Here is a 23,575-nt window from a genome sequence, read left to right as displayed (position 1 = left end):
CAGGCAATTTTCAGGTCATACTTGGAAAATCTGTATTCCACAAAAATTGAAAATTCAAAGGAAATGGACAAATTTCTGGATAACTATCACTTACCAAAATTAAATCAAGAACAGACAAACAACTTAAATAGACCTATAACCCGCAATGAAATAGAAGCAGTCATCGAAAGCCTTCCAATCAAAAAAAGTCCAGGGCCAGATGGATTCATCGCAGAATTCTACCAGACATTCAAGGAAGAACTAATTCCTCAAACTGTTCCACAAGATAGAAACAGAAGGTTCATTGCCAAACTCTTTTTATGAGGCCACAATAACTTTGGTACCCAAACCTCACAAAGACACAACTAAGAAAGAAAACTACAGACCAATATCCCTGATGAACATCGATGCATATACCCAAATGATCCACATCCATATAACAAAGACATCTGTTCAACTATGTTCATAGCAGCACTGTTTGTAATAGCAAGAACCTGGAAGCAACCTAGATGCCCCTCAAGTGAAGAATGGATAATGAAGATGTGGCACATCTACACAATGGAATACTACTCTGCAGAAAAAAATAATGGTATCTTGAAATTCACAGGCAAGTGGATGGCACTTGAAGAAACCATCCTGAATGAGGTAACCCAGTCACAAAAAGAGGAACACAGTATGTACTCACTCATATATGGATTTTAGACCTAGAGCAAAGGATCAACAGCCTATAATTCACACCACCAGAGGAACTAGAATACAAGGTGTATTTCTAAGAGATTCATATAAAGTCCCTCACAGGAGGGGGAAGGGACAAGTCCCCCAGAACACAGGGGAAGTGGGGGGGCAGGGAATGGAGAGAGAAGTAGGAGAAAGTGAGGGGGAGGAAAGGAAAACATGTGCGACTAGGAAGATTGAGCCTGGTTAGGAATAGAAGACAGGATAGAGAGAGGGAGAAAGAGAGAGAGAGAGAGAGAGAGAGAGAGAGAGAGAGAGAGAGAGAGAGAGAGAACATAAAAGAGGGAGCCAATATTGGTTTGAAGATAAAATTGAACACAAAGAAAGGTCTAGAGAACTACAAGACTGCCGCCAATTAACAATTTGAGCATCTGTGGAAAGGCTACCATAAATGCCCTTCCCAGATAGTAAGATCAACAACTAACTTATCCATGGAGCCCTCATCTAATACCTGTTGGAAACAGGAGAAACACCCATACCTAAACACTGAGTTGAACTAGAACCCAGATGCAGATGGAGAAGACAAGACCAAGCGGCAGAAACAAAAGGACCTTGCGAACACATCCCCCATGGAGGGATAACTGCCTTACCTAGAGACAGGAGAGAAGCCTAGTCCCTACTTCACATGACCTGTCAGATCTACATGACCCCAACTGGATGGCATTCCCCTACATATGGAATTGGGGTGGGGGGATGGGAGGGGAGGGTGGTTAGGGTGCATGTGAGAGGGCAGAGAGGATAAAAGGGAGAAAGGGAAGGAGGGAGGGAGGAAAGAAGGGAGGGAGAGGAAACTGGGATCGACATGTAAAATAATAAATTTAAAAATAAAATAAAATAAAATGAATCAATACTTATGAAATCTGCATAATTCAATTAACTACTTTCCCTGTGGCCAGTGCTGGTTATTAGACATCCATTCATAGTATGGATGTAATAAGACTATGAAATTCATTGATGTGGTCTAAGATTACACATGATGAACAACTTCTAAAACAATTGCCATTTGTCCAGTTTTAGTAGGATAAGCAAGAATGATGCTGCCAAATATCCGAAAAATACTGTTAAATTTTTCTTCAAACGATAGTTCCCTGCAAGGCCATATTTTCTTCCTACATTTTGACCAAAACAGCACCTCACAAATGTAGAAACATATGTAAAGATGGAAGTTTCTCTGTCAATCTGGGAATTTTATTTAATTAATCCATTGTGGTTCATTTTTGCGTGTGTTGGGGAGGTGAGGGGGTTGTTTGTTTGGTCCCAGCTCTCCTGGAACATGATATGTAGATTGTAGGCTTGCTGTAAACTCACAGAGATCCTCCTGCCTCTGCCTCCTGAGTGTATGCCACCATGTCTGCACTAATCTAGGCATTTTGAACATTTATTTACACATATGTAAAGCAGTATGTATATTCTTTTCTGTAGAAAGTAGAATTAGGGATATGGAGGCAGGACAGCTGTTTAGGATTCTCAGAGGCCTGGGTTTGATTCCCAGTACTACAGACATTAGGTAGGTATAACCAGTGTGACTAGCACTTGGTAGTTGGTGGCAGAAGTTCATGTTCAAGTCATCCTCAGCTACATAGTATGAGACCAGGTTGGGACACATGAGACCCTGTCCTAAAAAGAGAAAGAAAATTTAATTTTTGTAAAATATATGTAATTTGTGTTACATGTAATAAGTCTTTAAACTAAGATTTTAAGATTTTGTTTGTTTATAATATGCTATATAAATTAGTATAACTCACATAAACAGAAGCTTTGTAGTCCTCTATCATTTTTACAAGTGAAAAAAAAAATTCATCCTGTAACCAAAAAAAAAAAAAAAAATGTTGATACCTGCAGCTGCGCTATACTTATCTGTGTTCTAGGCCAGTGGCCATTGTGACATCAGCATCAGATGAGGGCCACAGTAAGGATCACATGCTGTGGACTGTTAGTTCACAAAGGTCTGCAGTTAGGCTGCTGTGGAAGAGATAGGCAGACCACCTAAGCCCGCCTGTTGCTGCCTTTGATGGTCCCCATGGGACATTCAATGATGTGACCAGGAAAGAACTCCAACAAATAGGAAGATAAAGGCCATCCAACAGAAAAAAAAATCATTTCTTTCCTTGATTCCTGTCATGCTTCCCATCACTTTGTGTCTGGTATCTCAGTGAGAAAAAAAAATGTACCGATTTCACACCAAAAGAGTGAAGGCTGCTGCTGAACGTGTGTGGACTTCAAATCTCCACAAGATCAGGCGATCTCTTAAAAATGTTTACCAGAAATGTAAGACCCAGTGCTCATATTCAACTAGCCACCCAGCCATGGATTCTTACGACTGTGACCAGGATGTTCTCAGTTTGAATGAAGAAATGAATCTAACAGTGATGCTCCAAGACATCAAAGTGGGACAAACAGAACTCCTCAGCCAAATGACTGATATTGTCAGTGCAATATCACATATCCAGGATAAGACTGACCATTATCAGAATCAGATGGAAGTTCTAGAGACCAGAATAAACATTAACGAAGACAGACAAATCTTAGCCACCAAAGACATCCTCTCGATGAGGGAAGACATCGACGCTCTGAAGAAGAAGGTGAAGGAACTGGAAAGACAGAATTCTTACTCCAGCATACGCTGCCTGGAGGTTCTGGAGGGACAAAAGGGTAAAGAAATTGTACAACTGTTCCATAAGCTCCTACCACCAGACATCCCAAAGGACACAGACACTGAAAGCTCTTCAACAGAATCAGGAAGGGTGCCTAGTTATCCAGAACCCACTGGTCCGATTAAGGAAAATACAGTGTCTTCTCAAATTAAATATCTGAAGAAAAATAACAGCCTTCGGAATGCATCCGTGAGTTGTAAAAAGGTAAGGTCAAATATTTATATTTACCCTGACTTCAGTACATGGATCAAGCTCACTTTTGTTCATGGAGGAAAATGGAGGTTTTTCCTCAATGCCACCAAGTTAGAGGAATTTGTCCAGTGGCTTCTGTCTAGGCCAGCCATCCTTCCTGAGGAACCACAAATAATATCCAGGAGAGACCGTGCCTTCACTGGACTCATTGAAAACTTGACCACAATCTGTCTTTCTCTTTTCAACTATGTTTACTGCCTTTTTGGCTCCTCAAAACAGGAAATAACTCGTCTTTAGAGTTATTTTCTGCTTGGCTCAGTACAAAATAAATGTAGCTCGCTTGCTTCAAATAGTCACATGTGTTTGTGCTGTCTGTGGACTCTAGTTTGCTGACTGTGTGTGTGCCCACCATCACAAATTCCCTACACAACTAATGTTAATTGTATCATCTCATTGAACTATTGTGAACCATTTTCCACCAGTGTTCTGTCCTCTCCAAAGCAATTCTTAAAGATTCATCTTGTGCCCATTTCCATAAATAATTGGAAGCCAGAATGGAAGGGTGAAAGAAAATATAAAACACTTGGAAGCCTCCACATCAGTACTAGCAGCTTTGACTAATAAAATGTGGGATGTAAGACAAAAATTTAAACAACATAAAGAAAATAAATATACACATTGTCAAAACCACTAAAGCTAAGGTTATACTGGGGCCGGAGAGATGGTCAGATGTTTAAAACACTTGCTTTTCTTACAGAAGACCTGAGACTGCTCACAGTCACTTGTAACTCCAGTTCCAGGAGATCCAATGGCCACTTCTGGCTTCTGTGAACATCTGCATGTATACATAAACTCAGGCACACATGCACATATTTTAAAAATCGTTAAAATATGTATAAATGAAAGGCTAACTTATTGCAAGGAAAATATTAGTTAACAATGGGATTTTTTTTTCTTTCAACTTCAGCTTCATCTCTATTTGTCAGTTAGATATGAAAGGAAAGGCTAAATACAGTTCAGCAAATTTTTTTACATTTTCTTGAAAGGAGACAAATACTATGCCCTGCCAGTTTACTACATAGAAAAAAGGTAAAACCTGAAGATATGTCTGTGAACTAAGTAAGTCTCGTCGCTATGATACGAGCTTCATTTTTACATATCATAGATACTTGTCACTATAATGTCATTTTTCTTAATATCAGAACAGTGTTTTAAAATGTCTCCCTCATTTCTTAACCCAGTGAAGAAATCATCTTCCCCATTGTGACCATGGTGTTAAACTGAAAATATTATCCATAAATGTACTAATTTAAATTACCCCCCCTTAGCAATTTGAAAATGTAGAACAAGAAAGCTTTGTGAAAGGTGCTGCTTGAAGGTTAGCAAAAACTAAAAGAATTAAATGGTGAACATAATTTAGTCTGGGCACCTTTTTTTTTTTCATTTTTGAATCCAATTCATTTTTATCCTCCTTTACAAATTTACAGGTGTGTATGTACAAAATAGCCTTCAATTACATTGCTTTAAAAATATGCCCATGTGCAATACACTTTATGAAATCTAGAGTATATCTTAAGCATGGCACCTTTAACAATTTCTGTACTGTTAGCCAACAACAACAACAACAAAAATATATGCAAGGAGCAGCCAGATCCCTAGTTCAGCACACTGGGTATCCAGACATGAGGAAGATGGCCATGGCATGGGCAAATGACAACACAAACAGCTTCTACCAAAGAAGAGAGTCCCTGAATATATTTGAAAGTTCTGTGCATCAGAACATGTCATTTTCCACTGACAGTCATTTTCCTCAGACAGTTTAAGATTTTGCAGGAGACTGCTTGCTGTGGGGAAAGAAAACATATATGTGGGGAGTCATAAGATGTATGTTGTGAGCCTAACTTCTAAATCTTTGAAGCTCTATTAATTGTAATTAGTTTTGCTCTGCCTTTTTTTAAAAATGGGAATTATATTAATCTGATAGAATTTTCCCCCTCAAACAAGATACCATGGAATATAAGAGAGAGAAAGCAAAAAAAAGTTTTCTACCCTTTACACACACAGAACTAAGCAGAACGGATAAAGTGTGCACATATTAAGGCACGACAGATGGAGATGGGCAGCTGAGAGCAATTGGAAAAGGACTCGCAGTATCAGAGGAACGTGAGCGCTGGGGAGGTTTGTAAGGCAGGGAGGAGAAGACAGAAGAACAAACACAGGCACAGGATGAGACTGGTAGAGAACATGGGAAATAAAAGCCAGTAAGCATTGCATATAACAAAGATAAAGTAGAGACCTTTCATGGACCTCACTCTCTTCAGTGACTTTCTCACAGTGTTTTACCTGCACACAAATGCTGGATGTAGTGATACAACCCTGTGATCATATCATTTAGGAAGCTGAGGCAGGGGATCACAAGCTGATTCAACAAAAGCCTAGATGAAATAGGCCTTTCTTTTTTTTCAAAGAATATTGAGGTTTAATATGTTTTAGAAGCATCACATAATTAAAATATAAATAGTTTGGTATTCTGTACTTTTCCTTCTAGTGATTTTAATTGTAGAGTAAAAGATAGATGGAGAAATGTTTTAATAAATTCTTTGTTGTCTTACCCCAACCAGTGGTTATGTCAGAAAAGAAAGACAAGACAATAAGAGGAGGCTGAGCATTCTGAAATATTTTTTCCTGAAAAACACATAAATTTATTCATATATTTTTTGGTGAGTAGGAATTTATATATATATATATATATATATATATATATATATATATATATTATATAACCAAGTCCATTTAAATGAAAACAAACATTTATAGAAAATATTTGGGAATTTGGGCATCGTTCTTTCCAAACTACTTCCTGCTGGTAAGGGGCACTGTCATGGGGGATTCTAAGAAGATGCGGAAATCCTGGCTGTAGTCCATAAGGCTGCATTGTCCACCTGCAGAGGAGACAGAATCAAAGTGACTGCATGATTTTCTCAAGGCTTCAGGAGATGATTCTGTTAATCGTGGTGAATTAAACGAGTGTTTCTCAAACTGCGGATTGTGACCCCTTGAGGGGAGGAGGAAGGGTCACATGTCAGATATCCTACATATTTACATTACGATTTATACCAATAGCAAAATTACAGTCATGAAGTAGCAATGAAATAGTTTTATGGTGGGGGGGGGGGTTACCACGACATGAGGAACTGCATTAAAAGGTCACAGCCTTGGGAAAGTTGAGAACACTGCTCTAAGAAAAAGGGAGACTTTGCTAAGATTATAACAAAGCTCATGTGCATGTGAGCAAATCATCTGTTTTTCAGGTCTGAATTCCCTCCCACACCTCACTTGCTCCCTCCCATTCTTTGTAGCTCAGAGAAAAAGCTGGACTCGTCTCCATCCCTCCTCTAGTAGCTCACAATGTCTTACAGTCACTCTCTTTTATTTTCTTACATGACATTTTATTTCGTGTGTAGGTGTGTACATGCCACAGAGCATGTATGACACGTGTGAATGTCAGAGGACAGCTGTGAGAGTTCATTCTCTACCTCTAGCATGTAGGTCTGGGTCATTACTCTTGTAGGTCCTGCTTGGTCTTCTTAGCTGATTCCTCCAATCCCAAATATTCCTCTAAAATATGGATAATGAGGCAGCTTAAATGAAAGAACCTACAGTCCAGAATCTGAGAGCTTCTGAGCTCTTGACTGAAGTGAACGCATAACTTCTTTGAATCGCTATGAAAAAAAAGCTAGCTATAAATATAATTAGACATGTATATACCTAAACACACATACTCAGATATGAAATCCATTGTGCTTTCACCAAAATATCTCAGACCCTTGCTGCTGTAAATTAAGCACATTTGTTGGGGATGCAGCCCGTGATAGGGTAAAGATTGCGGGATTTGAGAGCACAGACTTTAGAACAGTCACCCACTGAATGGGTAAGCTGAACTGGCCACTCTGCCCACAGTTGTGTGTGAGGTGGTGATGCGTGTGACTATATGATTGTGGCAATGTCCTTTAAGGCTGGCATTCTTCAGTTTTCTCAATTCTAAATTAAGAGAATTTACGTCTTGGGATTGTTGCATTAATTGAGGAGGATCACGTGTTCTGTGTACCATAAGTGCCTGATTTAGCAGATATTCAATAAAAGATAGTCATTTCCTTCCGTCTTTAACTAGATGGAAGGGTGTTAACAAGGGGCATGAAGATGATTGGAACAGGGGCCTCGCCTCTAAGAACTCCTTCCAGGACTCTGCCTCCTTTTATGGGCCATAAAAGACTCTAGACAAATAATAAACAAAGTGACAGGCTAAATACAAAAGCTTCAAACAGATTCTTGACTGCCTTATCCAAAGATAGTGTGATAAGAATAAGTCAGGGTGTGAATATCCCCTCCTGATCTGGGCACCCAACCAATATTCTATCATCTGCAACAGTCGTTCGCCAACCTTTAATTGCACTCTGTATAAATAAGCAACAAAGGAAAGGACTTGGAAGGAAGAGAGAAGACTGAGTTTAATTTAAATAATTTAGTGTATTTTAGGATATTTACTTGGATAGGTGTATTCACCAAGACCACTATGTTTATTTAAAACAAGATGCATCAACTTTTATTGGAATCTGATACTGTGCCAGGAGCCAACAGAGCTAGGTGTGAAAAGACAGGGATAAGATGACAGTCTTATTCTGAAGAAACATACTTTTAAATGGTGTTCTTTCTGTTATGTTGGCCTGCTGCTTAGATTTAGACTGAAAACAATTCACTAATCTCAAGCAAAATTTGGTTCTTTTTTTTTTTTTTTTTCGTGGAGCACAACTTGAGTTCCTGTAGGGGGGTAGGGGGTGAAGAAATGGTTATCCCTCAAAACAATAGCTTAAGGTTCTTCAGTATTATTTTAAGCTTCTCCAAATATGTCAGTGGTGGCCAACATATTAATGACTTATGCCCTGAAACATCAGTTGTAAGGTTTACAACTCAGAAAGTACATCATGAATATATATTAGTTGGACTTTTTCTATGTTGTAAAAATAACAATAAAGTGCTGAGATAACAATAATAATGAAACTACAAAGCAAGTCTTTGTGTATTCTATGCCAACATATATTCACAGAACAGCTACAAGAGCAACAGTCCTGACAGCTGAGTCAGGATTCCCACCCACTTTACAGGGCATCTGATGACTGGCAGAGTTTAAAAGTTCACAGGCTGTAGGCATTAGTAGATGGCTTGAGATGGAGGGAACAAATGGCATGAACTAAGTTTGAGCTAGGGAAGGGACTCTAGAATTAAGAATCTGAAGTGGGGGAATTGATGGGTGAGGAAGGAGACAAGGGTTTCTTTGACTGCTGAGAATAGAGAGTAAAAACTGAGGTGGAGCCAAGTATCCCACGGTGTTAAAGGATCAATGTCTTGAGATGCTGTAAAGTATGGTGGTGCATGACTACATGCCCAGCACTCCAGAAGTGGAGGTAGGAGGACCAGGATTTCCACACTGCCCTTAGCCATATAACAAGTGTAAGGCCAACCTTAGGTACATGAGACCCTGTCTCAAAAAACCAAAACACACATTTTTTTTTTAAAAAAAAAAATGAGAGAATATGCTTATAAAGCACATAATATAGGGTGTGTGTGTGTGTGTGTGTGTGTGTGTGTGTGTGTGTGTGTGTGTGGTGTGTGTGGTGTAAAGTAGTGTATGCATTTTTGTGCATGAACAATGTAGAAGCCACAGGACAGTATTGTCATTCTTCAGGAGCTATCCACCTTATTTGTTCAGATAGGGTCTCTCACAAGCTTACAAAGTGGACTAGGCTGCCTGGTAGATGAGCCTCAGGGATCTCCATCTTCCCAATGCTCTGATTTGAAGCAATGGCCACCACCCCTGGATTTTGTTGTGTTGTTGTTTTTGATTTTTTGTTTTGTTTGGTTTGATTTAGGTGGGTTTTTTGTTGTTGTTGTTGTTATTGTTCTGTCTTGGGTGGGTGGATATGTGGTTGTTTCTTTTGTAATGTTGGTTTTAAGGATTGGACTCAGTCCTCATGCTTGAGAGGCCAGGTACTTTACCAATAAGTTTCTTCCCAGTACCCAAATTCTAGATTTTGCTATTTCATTTATCCTTTGGAATTAAATCTTGTGTTAGTAATATTTCTGCTGCTATTACAAAAAAAAAAACTTAATGACAATCAACTTATAAGGAGAGGGTTGGGGCAATGAGATGTCCCAGTGGGTAAAGGCACTCAACACCAAATCTGACAACCTGAGTTTGATACCTGTGACCCACATGGTAGAAGGAACTGACTCTTTTAAGTTGGTTCCAAGTCCAGCCTATATGAGTAAAATATGGCATACAAATACTTGTAACTTAAAAGTTTTAAACAAAGAGGTAGAGGTTCATTTGAGCTGATAATTTAAGAGGTTTCAGTCCACAATACATGGACTCTTTACTTCTGGTCCTGTGCTAGTATACCTGGCAGAGTGTGGCTAAAAATAGAACTACTCACTGACAGCCAAGAAGCTGGAAAGGATGAGGTGCCAAAATCCCCTTCAAGGCAACATCCCTCCAATGGCTTTCTTGCTTCTTCTATTGGACTCTACCCCTTAAACTTTACCTCCACACAGCTTTGGGAGCCATACGAGCCAAACTAAAACATACTTATTTGGAAAATACCTATTTTTTGAAGAATATGAAACTCTTAAGCCTTTATGGGCTTTGGCATATTAGTGGCATATTCTGTCAGTGAAACAGAGCAGGAGTTGGGACCATGAAACAGGTAGTTGTGGTCTGCTGCTCTTCGGGGACTCTCCTGCCATGTTATGTTGTTTATTCTTTCTTCTTTCCCCTCTCCACTCCATGCTTTCACCCTAGTGCTTAAGCAATTATGTAAGATATGAGATGTATCCTAGCATGACACAGGGATGGAATGAGAGAGAAGACAAGAAGATGAAAGAAAAACTCCCAGTAGGCCTGAGAGACAAGAAAAGGTTGAGGCTCAGGTGCTGGCCTTCATGCACTGTTCTAAATTGCTTTCTATTTCTGGGATAAACATGACCAAAAGCAACTCAGGAAACAAAGGGTTCATTCAGGTTACAGGTAACATCCCATGGTGGAGGAAAGCCAAGGCAGGAGTTCAAGGTAGAAACTTGGAAGCAGAAACCAAAGAGAAACACTGCTTACTGGCTTGCTCCCTCTGGCTTGCTCAACTACATTTATTAGGTGATTCAGGCTTGCCTGCCTGTATATGGTATCCCCCACAGTGGGCTGGGCCCTCCTACATCAATTAACAATTAGGTAAATGCCTCACAGATGTCCACAGACCAATGTGATCTGAATAATTCTTCAGCTGAGGCTCCCTTTTTTCCAAAGTGACTCTATCTGTATCACCTGGACAATTCAAGCTATGAAACACATTGTGGTAAGAATGGCCCATAGGCTTATATATTTGAATACATAGTACCGAGACAATGGTACTATTTGAAAGGATTAGAAGGATTAGGAGGTGTGGCCTTGTTGGAGAAAGTGTGTCACTGAGAGTGGGCTTTGAGGTTTCAAACGCCCATGATAGGCCCAGTTTCTCTCTCCTCCCCCCCCCCCTCTCTCTCTCTCCTCTCCTCTCCTCCTATCTCTCTCTCTCTCTCTGCCTGCAGATTGAGATGTTGCTCTCAGCTAATGTCCCAGCGTTATACATGCCACCATACTCCCTGCCAATGATAACAGACTAAACCTCTGAAACTGTAAGCTGTCCTCAGTTAAATGCTTTCTTTTATTAGAGTTGCCTTGGTCAGAGTGTCTCCTCACAGCACTATAACTGTGACTAAGACACACACTAAAGACATTTCTACCAAGCAGAAGTACTAAGGGTAAACTGCTTTAAAAATACTATTGACAGCTGACCCATAAGCATATATCATGTGCTACAAAAAAGACCAAACAAACAAAGAGAAAACAGAATGCCTTCTCAGGCAATTTAGTGAAATGTTTGGCCATCCTTTTTCCTCCATGAGTTACATTTTAGCCCTGAGGGACTGTCCAAGCATCTAAGGACAGCTTCCAAGAGAACTCTCCAATCTTTTCCTTTAGTCAAAGCTTCTTCCTATTTTTAGATGCTCCGTTTTTCCCCTGCTGTTATCTAGGATAGGAAAAGAAATACATGAAAGTTTGACCAGGTACTAGCCCGATTCCAATGATGTATTCTTTCCACTAATTGTTGCAGAAGGATATTCTCATAGGCCAATATCCTGATGAAAGCTGTGACACATCTTTCAGATATCAGAACATCAAAATGGGGTGCCAGTCTCACTAAAAGCAATCCTCAGTCAACTTATATTTTCCAAATACAAAGACAATAATTGCTTGATTTGCAGGCTGTAATTGGATCAGAGCCATCAGTGACATGGTTATTTGTTGTTAGAGCAATATTCATGGAATCGTGCCTATGGCAGTCCAATTAGAGGCACACCATCGGTGACCCAGCTGGCATTTTCAATATGCTATCTCAGAGTTATGATCAGAAGACAAATTGGAGCTGACTTAATGAAGTCTCTGATCAGAGGCGTCTCTGAAGATGATGAGTTATTGGAGGAGACAAAGAGAAGCTGGTGGTTAGTAAGTTCACATACACGGTCAGAAAACAACAGGAAAATCAATGAAATTTACTGGCTTCACTCACGAGTGGTTTCCATCACAACAGAAGTGTTCTCCTTTCTCAACAGCAGGATCCCCAAAACTTAGATTAGTAATGAAAAGAAGCCTGAAAACCACTTAGTTCTGTAATGTTTGAGTGTAGGGTTGGGAGACAGAGAGGGGATTCCCAAACTTGAGCTTTTGCAAGAGATTGCTCTTCCAAGAATTGTGGCATGTCTATGGATTCGGAACGTGACTTCATTCTTTGCATTTGAGAATTATGACAATAAGAAGCTAGAGATTCCTTATTATAAAGACTAAGAACAGGCACCTAAATACTGGTAAGCCTTAGTGAATGGAGTCTATGTTACCTGCTAGGTATATGATCTTGTTTGGTTTCCTGTTCTGAACTAATACTTTTGTCTCTGAATGAGAACTGATAAGAAACAGAAATGCAGGAATGAACAAAAATACTTATCTTGGCACTTAACAAGTGTCATTGCTGCTGCAGCTACAAATATTATTGAATAGACTTGGCAGCAGCCTTATATTCAATAAATTAATGCAGAAAAAAAAAGAAAACCAAAACACTGCACCAACTCATTGCAAAGGAACCAGAAACTGAGAGGACTGACTTGCCTAACATTACTTGGGATCGTAGAGTCTGGATGGTTGTCTGGTCTCCAGGTGTTAGGTCATGCCCTCCAGACTTCACCGAAGCCTTGAATTCTGACTGTTAAAGGACTGGCCATGTGTAGCAGGAAATGCACTGATCTATCAGCCAGGTACATTAAACCATACCTCACACCCTCTGACTGGTACCTCTAATAATAAAATGACAGACTGTATTCATCAAAATTAGGGATCTGCCCTGACTACCACCCCACCAAGCCTCTCCCTCAATCCAAACAGTTCATGTTCCACTATGTGAAACTCTGACCTTTATTGCTCGAGAACATCCATGTTTGTCTTCTATTTCCCAAATTTTTTATCAGATGCTGCGGCAATATAGTACGAATGTGTATACACACCGATATTTGTTGGGGAATAGATATGTGTGTATACATATATAGGATATCAAATATATAGGTATACATATCATACAGTTATACTAGAGATTTATAAACTTTTTATTTCTTTACCTTCTGTCAGGGATGAGTTTTTAGTCACTAAAGTCTAGGTAAAAAGCCAGTAAGAATAAGGTCCTTTCACACATATAATTCTGGTTAGAATCTTAGATGGTATCTCTGAATGTTGTTATTTTGGGTTTTTTTGTTTGGTTGGTTTTTTTTTTGTTTGTTTGTTTTGTTTTGTTTGTTTGTTTTATATAACCAAGTCCATTTAAGTGAAAACAAACATTTATTGGGATTTTGGGCCTTGTTCTTTCCAAACTACTTCCTGCTGGTAAGGGGCGCTGTCATGGAGGATTCGAAGAGGATTCAGAAATCCTGGCTATAGTCTGTCAGGCTGCTTTGTCCAGCTGTTTTGAATGTAGGATCACCTGGTACTCTGTTTCAGGTGGTCTGGCTTGATCAAACCATGAATGTTGTTATTTTGTTTTTAAGTTGCTTGCATGATTTTTAAGAGGAAATGATCTTTCACTGCACAACCTGTCTTATAGGGGAAGCACAGAGTTTGGCAAGCAGCTTGTACAAATAGACTTAAAATAAAATTTAGTCAGATACCTAGCCTGTCTTACTCACACCCCCTTCTTTAAAGCATGGGGTGTTTCCCTTTCCCCATCAGTTTAACTGGGTTTTGACATGTGTTACAAATTTTTGTTGGTGGATTTCTCTCCTTGTTGCCTCTTTCTGCCTCTGTTTCCATGTCTTTTCCCCACTTCCTTTAACACGGATTTTCTTAAAATAGACAGCCCATGAAGTCACATGCGTAGATGTTTGCCAGCCAAGGTTATATCCAAGTATTCTCTTGCATACATTTTGCACCCATAAACCTGTCTGCACTTTTCTTCCTGTCCCTTCAGTTATCTCTGACTTCCTCCTCCAACTTCCTGTTTCCTGTTCCTCCCCATCCCCTTCCTTCCAGGGGCTAATTTCTCTTTCCCATTTAGACCAGCTCGACACTTCGCCTTCTGTTTGTCCTCTGTGTATGGCTACCCAAATGCATGCATTAGATCTATTCTAATTAACTCCAGTGTGGTTCTCTAGGATAGGTCTCACATACTACTTCCTCCATTTGGGTTGAGTTAGCATTTTGTCTCCCATGCTTTTTTTTTTTTTTTTTTTTTTTTTTTTCCTTCTTCTTCATTCCTTTCATTTTCCCATTCATAAACAGAATAAAGTTCAGAAATAGAATTTATTTCATGCAATGAAAATCATTGAAATTTCCTTAGTCTGAATTTCAAAAGCAAGTGAGTAGAGCTAGCTATAATTTAGTGAGGAGAATAGCCTTAGCTGTAGGTGTTTTCACTTACCATATTTTTTTCTCATCGCCTCTCAACTGAAGGAAGAATTGTCCACACTGAGAAAATATATCAAAAGCAATCTTAATATAATTTTCTTCTTTTTATTTGTTCTAATATTTTGGTCCCTTTGTGATTTCAAACAAATTAACTTTCAAATTTTTTCTGAGGAAAGATAAAAGAGCTGTTTTGGTGGTTTTAAGGTTCACCAAAAATGACTTTTAGAATAAAAATGTTTTATAGAAATATTGAATATAACTCTGTCATCTGCAACAATGAAGTGCAAGAAAGTTAAAAAGAAGAAGAAGAAGAACTGTCAAATAATTACACAAAAAATTCAGATTTGGGTAAGTTACTAAATATGAGATAAGATAGCTTGCTTATTTGTACTCAATTTAAAACAAAAAGATGAAGTTTTGAATCTTCACATTTGTAAAATTAATTTCAGTATACTTATAACTTTGGGAATAGTGCATGACTAAGCAGACTAAATAAGACTGAGCAAAAAATGTGAAGATCCAATTCACTGTGACTCATCTGAAAGTGGCAAAGCACTAGGTAGGTTCATTCCCTTTCATTTTATTAAAACAAGCTCTGCTCAGAGACAAATGGAATTTTTAATCAGGAATGAAATTTCCACAAGTATTCAGGTCCCTCTTTAACTACAAGTACAAAATATCCTTTAAGGACAAGAAAGCAGTTCATGGGCGTGACCAGCTGGACTGCTCCTGATAGATACTATCTTCACCAGGGTGTTCTGCAGTCCTTAATTGGATAAGGACTTCTGTTGACAAAGCTTTAAAACATATTTCCACCCCCAACTCTTCTATTGTGTAAGTTTCTTGTAAACAGGTCTCCCTTTCAGGGACAGACATTGGAAAGGGCAGGACAGAGTGTGTTCTCCTCTGAGCCTGTGGAAAGTAACCATTTTAATAAGACAAGTCAGCCCCAGTACCCAAGAAATAAGTAAGCTCGAAATTGATCAAGGAAGCATTACATTCCTATATATCTCATCTTGGCTTTATCTCACCATAAACTCTTTTTTAATTGTTTTTATGTTTAACTAAATCATAATTGTATCTTTTATGGGGGTCTCATGTAACATTTTGATATACACTCGAGGTTGAGTGGCTGGATCAAACTAATCCACATATTCACTTTGATTTCTTACCATTTATTGAAATGTACTCTCTACATTGCTTCAGGGCTCAATGTTCTAATGGTAATTCTATCTTTTAGGAGCATCCAACTGTTTTCCACGATGACTTTACAGATCTACATTCATACTAATAGTGTGAAAATTTACCTTGTCCTCACATCCTTGCTGACACTTGTCTTTGTGACTGTATCCTCTAACTGGTGTGATAATGCAGAATGAGTTTTTGTTTGTTTGTTTGTTTTTCATATGAGTTTAACCATTTGTATACCTGCTTTTGAGAAATGCCTGGAAGACCTTTGTCCATTGTTTTAGTTTGCGGTCTTAGTATTGATTTCCTCACTTTTAAATTACCCCTTTATTAGATGTGTGTTTTGGAAATACAGAATGGAAAGTAAAGTCACCCAGTTAAATGTTTTCTTTTCTCGCCATGTTCTTATACTTCATTTGGCCATTGTGTTGGTTACCACTGACATTGTGCTATCTATGCTAAGTTCTTAATAATGTGTTAGTGGATAAAGCAGGGAAGGTAAGTCCGGAGATCATACAAGTCCACAGAGAGACAGTTTCCTTGCAGCTTTCACTTTACTCTCTTTTCAGATCCCTTGTTATCTCTAGCTATTTCCACATGATAACTTCTGGCAATTCTGCCTAAGGCCCTGGCCATGGCTTCCACTGCTTTTACTGTATGGTTCAATCAATTCAGTCCCCTTAAGCACTTCTGCCCCCTTACTGTGCCTCCTTTCCCTGATATTGTTGAGTAATAGTCTCAGTTGCATTGCACAACGGCAGTTTCCCATACTCTTCTACCAAATCTCCAGCTACACTCATTCTCTCCTATCCTCCTTTTATCTTCTCGTCCAAGATATGAGCAGAGATCTGTTGAGGGAATTCTAGGAATCGTGTTCCTCCTTGGCAAAAAGGGACATATGCATACACATACTTCCCTTGTTTATCTTGTAACATCTATTGGGCTTCTTTGCAAACTTCCTCTCTGCTCAGCCTCCCATTTGTCCTTTCTCATGCCTTCAGCCTGCAGGGAGCTCTCTCCACTTTCTCTTCCAAGGAGATCTCACCTTCTCTCATTTCTTCAAATGCCATCTATAGACAGTCTTCAATATCCTTTCTTTAACTCAGACTATTCTTCTAAGTTGAACATGCATACTTCCAAATGTTTACAGTAGCTCTGTGTACCACACCTGAATGTGTTTTAAGACTTTTTAATATGAGGTACTCTCAAATAAATGTATTATCTATAGCTAACCTGAACAAAAATTGCCTGTCCCCTATGGTTCCCTGTCACAGAACATGGTACCAACCCCCTTCCCATGTTCCAGCCAGAGCCGTCCTAATCAGTTCCTTCTCCTTTACCTCCCACTCCCGCCAAAACAGTCAGTCACTAAATCTACTTGGCCCTGCCACCCCTTTCTATCCTTTTGCAATTTCAGTCATCCTTGTCTCGTGCCTGGACCCTCATAATCTATTTTCTAAGAGGTTTCCTCCCTAGCCTTCCTTTCCTTTAACCTCCACCCATTTTCAGATGGCAGTAAAAAATCATTTTAAATATTAATCTCATCAAATAATTCCTCTACTTAAGCTATTCAATGGCTTCTCAAACATGAAGTGTTAAATCTCAAGTCCTTCTGCGTGTTTCCTGAGTAAATAAGGCAAGCTTTGCCTGAGGGTGTTGCATATGCTCTGCCAGGAGTGTCCCTTCCCTCCACACTGGGCACAGCTAACTTACTCAGCTTTCATTAATTACTACTTTCTGATGGAAATCACTATCGATTAGCTTATAAATAGTAGGGGGTTTCCACTTTGCTCCATTACCCTGTGATTTAGTAATGAAATCTCCTTAATATGATCATCTGTATGGGAGATCTGGCTTTGTGGTGCAAGCTCCATGAGGGGAGAGACTGGGTATAATTTGTCTACTGATACATTTCCCAAGAGCAGCAGCCAGGAATAGTATGCACTCAGTAAGATTTGTTGGAAACTTAAACTGAGTTTACCCTGGGTGACAAACTCATTTAACCTGTTATGTCCACCAATGTATGGGCTGGATACTAAATACAGACCTTGACTGTGACAAGTTCTTACTTATGCTAATTATTAAATTATAACATATTTACATTTCCGCAACAATTTGAGATTTAATAAGTTTCTCAAAAGTAAAGGAAAGTCTGATATTTTCTAAAAAGTTAATTTGAAGGACAAATTTTCATTTGTTTTTGTTTTGGGCATTATTGTTTGGTTTGGGATTTCTTGGGGGGAGGGGAGGTTGCTTTGTTCCAGGCTGGCCCACCTGAAATACCTACCCACTTTTGAAGTAGTGACAATGAAATAATGTATTCAGACATTGCAAAAAGTCACCTATAGGAAGGTTGAGATACTCTAAGAATCACTAAGAACTACCCTCCAAGCTCTGGAGTAACTGGCTAACTTAATATTTCTTAAAAACCATGGGCTATTTAGTTGCCATGTATTTTTGAAAAGAAAAGTAAGTCAAAATTTAATTATTTCAATAAAGTCAGCATTCTACCCACCAAGGTTCAAAATATATTAGAATAACATTTATCACTCTTTTGAAGCATTGTCTAAATGGAATGAAATTTTAATTCCAAATTTAGAAGTGTGAAATTAAGTAAGAAAAAAGTGGAACTGTGACATCTAAAAATTTCTTCCCTTATGTTCTCATAGGGGGACTTAAAGGCCAGCCTGAGTCTCTGAGGTCCATTACTAATGCATGAGGGGAGAGAATGATTAACATGTAATGAGAGACTCGGGGAGGGGGGGGAGAGCCCTACCAAAGAGGAAGAAGACTGATGTAGATTAAATTCTGAGCAGGTTCAAATCCTCAAGAGCTCTGATTTATTGACATAAGAATATTATGGCAGACAAAAGTGAGAGGAGGAAGTAATTAGAGCACATTTTTCAACACCAGTCCTTTTGACACTTTGTGCCATGTAATTCTTTGTTTCAGGTGATATTCCTGTGCATTGTGGGGTACTTAGGAGTATCCCAGGTTTTTACCTAATAGATGCCAAGGGCAAAGCCACCCACCCACCTTTGAAATGGTGACAAGATGTATTCAGACATTGCCAAAGGTCCCCTCTGGGAAAGTTGAGAGACTGTTCATGGCTAAGAAGCACTGAGTTAGAGAAAGTCAAAGTCATCTGTTGACTCAAGAAAAGCACAAAGGACAGGTTTTCGGTCATTTGCCTTATTCAAATACCACTTGGCCCCTAGGGTTTCCTGTCACAGTAAATGGTACCAGTACCCTTCCCCGTGTTCCAGCCAGAGCCTCCTAAGCACTCCCCTTCAGTGGTTCCCTTACCTCCCACTCCTGCCAAAATAACCAATCACTAACTCTGCTTGACCCTGCCAGCTCTCTCCATCCTTTTCCAATGTAAGACACCCCATACATTGTCTGGGCCCACATAATTTATTTCCTAACAGGTTTCCTCCTTAACATACATTTCCTTGCCTCAAAACCTCATTTCACATGGCAATGAAAATAATCATTATAAATGTAAAACTCATCAAATAATTCCTCTACTTAAACCACTCAGTGACTTCTCAATATGAACTGTTGAGAATCCTAGAACCCTGACTAGAAGTGGCAGTATACTCGAGTCAAGTGGGGTATGCATGCTCTGATGGAGTGGCACCTACTATACCATGCAACAAACCTTAGCATGTTCATTTGGTACAGTACAGGTTGGGTGTTGGCTAGTTTCCATAAGAGGACCCTGTACAAGCAGTCTTAGAGTGTAAACATCTGGGAAGAGGCAGCTGCTGTTGCTAGTGTTTATATACACTGATCACTCACTCACACTAGGATTCTGAAGAAAGTTTCACCATCCCTCATGAGCTTGGCCCTTATCGGAAAAACGTGGGAAATTTGCTATGGGCCCAAGGCCTTGGTCTTATCACGTGCGTGTCCATGTCCATGGTACATTTAGACTCATGACTTGACTCACTCTGGATTTCCTCTGTTCCCTATAGGAACTGCACTCTTAGAAATGGACTCTTAATCACATCTCTGTAAGAAAGAGCAGCAGCCTGGGCTCTGGAACTAGTGAAAGATTCAACAGTCAACCTTTGAAACTCTCAGAAGTGTGTAGTACTTGATTTCCTGTATCATATTTCATCCTGTTTAAAACAGGATGCATCCTGGTTTTTGCAAACGGAGTCCTGCAACTCTATAAAATAAACTGCAATGACTCAGTACGGCTCTCACATGCAGTGTGATCACACACCCGAAGCATGGAAACAGATCATAATTTCCTCAGCTAAGCACCAGATGAAGAATTTGGCTCCCATGGAGGGGCCATGCTGCATGAGAAATATGTTTGCTTTTGTTTGTGTGTTGTTGAATCTATGCAAGTAAAAATATAAGACTTCACTGTAAATGCAGTGCCAGAGACAAGCACAGGGTACATGGTGGAATTTGTACAGAGTCAGAAATATTTTCCTAGAGTAGCAAATGTCTGAATGCAGTCTTGAAGTATGAAGAGTAAGGCATGAAAACTGTCCTGGAGAGTGGAAGAGCAGGCTAAGCAGATATGCAGGTTGGGTGCAGAATTTGAGGAAGCATGGTGCATTTGTACAGATGGGGTCTGCTCAGTGGGGTTGGATTATCCCCTGAGATGTGAGAAAGGATGATGGGAACATTTGCAAAGCAGAGACAAGATCCTGAAGGAGGAGGAGCTGGGTAATATGTTCATGTTCTGTTGTCTAGGAAGTCCTCGATCCTCAGACACACCATTCATATTTATAAGAGCTCTCAAGAGAATTTAGAAGCACTAATCTAAACACACACACTTTATTAAAAATTAACTGAGACATCACTTGCTCATTAATCAGTCTAAACATGCTGTTTTAATACCCAAATCATAATTTGCATCTAAACCTTCTTGTCAAATGCAGGATGCAGAGAGACACTTTGAAGTCACTGTTGGTCACTGGGCAGATATATTTCGCTTCTCGCCAGCACCTGTGGTCTTGACTGTTTTAAGATTGATAATCATTTCAAGCCAAATCAAATTATATTAGGATTTATTGTTCAGGAAATATTAACATTTCCTGTTTCCTATTTGGTTACACTGGGGGGGGTTGTTCTAATTTGAAGCAAGGTTTTTCTCTAGACAAGGCTGGCCTTAAACTCAGAGATCCATCTGCATCTACCTCCCAAGTGCTAGGATTAAAGGCTAGCCTGGCTTAAGTTAGTGGATTTGTTTTGTTATTATTGTTTGCCTCTTTTTGTTTTCTTTGAATTTATATTATTGTAAATCAAATAGCTTCTCTTAGCAATAAGATAGACTCTTTTGACAGATTCATATTCCATACCTGAATAAAAGTCCTGTGTGAATGCAAAGTAACAATACTAACATCTCCCTATCCTGAAAACTCGGTGGAGCTGAGGATACAGGTCTTAGGTAGAGTCCTGCCATGACATGTATGAGATCCTGGGTTCAATGTTGAGGATAACAAGAGTGAAGGAAGGAAGAGGAGGAAGGAAGCAAAGAAAGGACTGAGGGGAGGGAGGCTGTCTTTTGCCTCAGTAGAAGGTGCAAGCCTTATGGCTTGGAGGGAAGGGTTTCCCTAGTGCAAGTACAGCAGCTCCCGAGGGGAAGGTTCCTCCAGTGCATGTGTTGTAACTCTGAAGGGAAAGGCAGTTGAGAGCCAAGGAATACCTCCAAGTCACATTCCGTGACAACCTCATGCAAGAGACTTACTGAGAAAGACCTGAGAGGGTGGGCAAGAAGCAACAAAGAATTGGGTGGGAAGCAGGCTTATATAGAGTTCCTCGAGGGCAGAGTTTTCCAGAGTGGAGATTTTCAAGGTGGGGATTACTGGGATTTCAAGTCCTGAGCTTGGGACGAGCCCAGGGATTGGTGGAATTTTGGGGTCACAGATTGATGGGTTTCCAATCTCAGGGACTGGAGAGTTTTCAAAAATGTTTAAGTGAACGCAGAGCAGTGATGGTGCATGCCTTTAATCCCAGCACTCGGGAGGCAGAGGCAAGATGATCTTTGTGAGTTCTAGACCACACTGGTTTACAAGAGCTAGTTCCAGGACAGCCTCCAAAACCACAAAGAAACCCTATCTCGAAACTCTCCCCTCACCCACCCCTCCCCACCCCCAGAAAAAATTCTTTAAGTGAGCTCTGTTTTTACCCTACAAAAAGGGTTGATGTTGTTTGAGGAAAGAGGGAATTTTTTACAGATTGGGAAGTGGGCATAGGTAAGGAGGAAAGAGTTGAGGCACAAAGAAGATAGATGAAGAATGAATGGATGTGAACAATACATGATGTATTTATGTATGAAAGCAGAATACAAAATCTCATTAAACTGTGTAAATATAATGCATTGGAAATAGCAATGAAAATCAGAAGTGAAAACAGAAAGCAGATGATTTGCTAAGAGATACTCAGACTATCAACAGTATGTTGCTCCTTCCATTTCTAGAACATGCCTGACCTTCCTTTTGAATTGTGACTGTAATGCAGAAAATTTAAACCTCTATTCACTTGAATGCTGAGTCTCTTGGAATGTAATTCCCTACCTATTTAGTTTTAAAATCTCCTTTTGTTGACTGGATTTGGCATCTTTCAGCTCTCTCTCCTCTCTCTGTTCCTCTCCTTCTTTTACCCTATAGCTTAAGCTAACTTAGAGCTCTCTCTGTATCTCAGCTAACCTAGAACTTGAGGCATGCCTCCTGCTTCAGCCCATACCATGACTACAGGCACGAGCCACCACCATAACCTGACTTTTTTTTTCCTATTTCTGCCCCTTTCAGTTCTTATCACTCAAATCCAAGAAGATGAGTGGCTTGTGTAATCTCCAGACAGGAGTCTGCTGCTTCTGTCTCAAGAGCAAGATCTGTCATTCACCACTGAACTTATTATCCTGATGTTTGAGGCTGACATTGGGGCACTCATAAAACAAGAGAGTTGGTCTGTTTAAGGGGTTGGAAATGACACTCAATGTCCTTCCTTGAGTGACTAAGCACATCTCTCGCTTCTCTAGATAAACAGTCCCCATATACATACACATACACACATACACACACATTTACACACAATACACACTGTCCTGGTTAGTCTTTTGTCAACTTAACACAAACTAAGGTCAATTGGATAAAGGAAACCTCAATCCAGAAAAATGCCCCCACCAGATGGGATTATGTGCAAGCCTGTTAACCATTTTCTTCATCAATGATTGATATAGAAGGGCCTGACTTACTGTGGGTGATGACAGCCCAGGGCAGGTGGTCCCGAGTTGTATACACGAGCAGAGAAAGCCACTGGAGACCCAGTGGATTCTGCTTCAGTTCTTGCCTTCAGAATCCTGACTTGAGTTTCTACCATGGCTTCTCTCAATGAACTGTGGCCTGGGATATGTAAGCCTAATAAACTCTTTTCCTCCACAAGTTGCTTTTGGTCATGGTGTTCTATTACAGCTACAAAAATCGTGTGTAACATGTACACATACATGAGGCTAGTAGCCCCAGAGCCTTTATCTCAAGCCTCTTCACCTTTTTTTTTTCTTTTTCTTTTTCTTTTTTTTTCACAGAAATACCCCCATATATTGGAAAGTTCCCAAGCCTGCCTTTTCAGGAGTGCTGGGTTCTACTTCAAGAGCATGAGAAAAGATCCAGATTCCAAACTTAAGAATGGAGGAAAACATCTGAAATCTTTTTTTGTTTTTAAATAGGGCCTGCTAATTCCAAATTTTTTTTTTAATTTTTTTTCTTTATTTTATATAACCAAGTCCATTTAAATGAAAACAAACATTTACATACAATATTTGGGAATTTTG

The 23,575-nt window shown here is 39.6% G+C and overlaps 2 protein-coding genes across 5 annotated transcripts in view; one reads left to right on the top strand and one right to left on the bottom strand.

Moving 5' to 3' along the window:
• Positions 1-23,575, bottom strand: part of Cd47 (CD47 molecule) — an 812,520-nt gene that overhangs the window by 122,105 nt on the left and 666,840 nt on the right. The gene's annotated exons all lie outside the window — the stretch shown is intronic.
• Positions 2,602-3,890, top strand: Ccdc54 (coiled-coil domain containing 54). The gene has a single exon (XM_051191597.1). It carries the CDS (start codon positions 2,880-2,882, stop codon positions 3,855-3,857), a length of 978 nt encoding a protein of 325 aa, XP_051047554.1. The 5' UTR covers positions 2,602-2,879; the 3' UTR covers positions 3,858-3,890.

This window comes from Phodopus roborovskii, unplaced genomic scaffold (genome assembly GCF_943737965.1).
Source record: "Phodopus roborovskii unplaced genomic scaffold, PHOROB, whole genome shotgun sequence".
NCBI lineage: Eukaryota > Metazoa > Chordata > Mammalia > Rodentia > Cricetidae > Phodopus > Phodopus roborovskii.
The sequence above is the reverse complement of the archived record's forward strand: the minus strand, read 5'-3'. Positions and strand labels throughout refer to the sequence as shown.

Coding starts and splice junctions, on each gene's coding strand:
- Ccdc54 (XM_051191597.1), top strand. CDS start 2,880: ATGTACCGATTTCACACCAAAAGAGTGAAGGCTGCTGCTGAACGTGTG.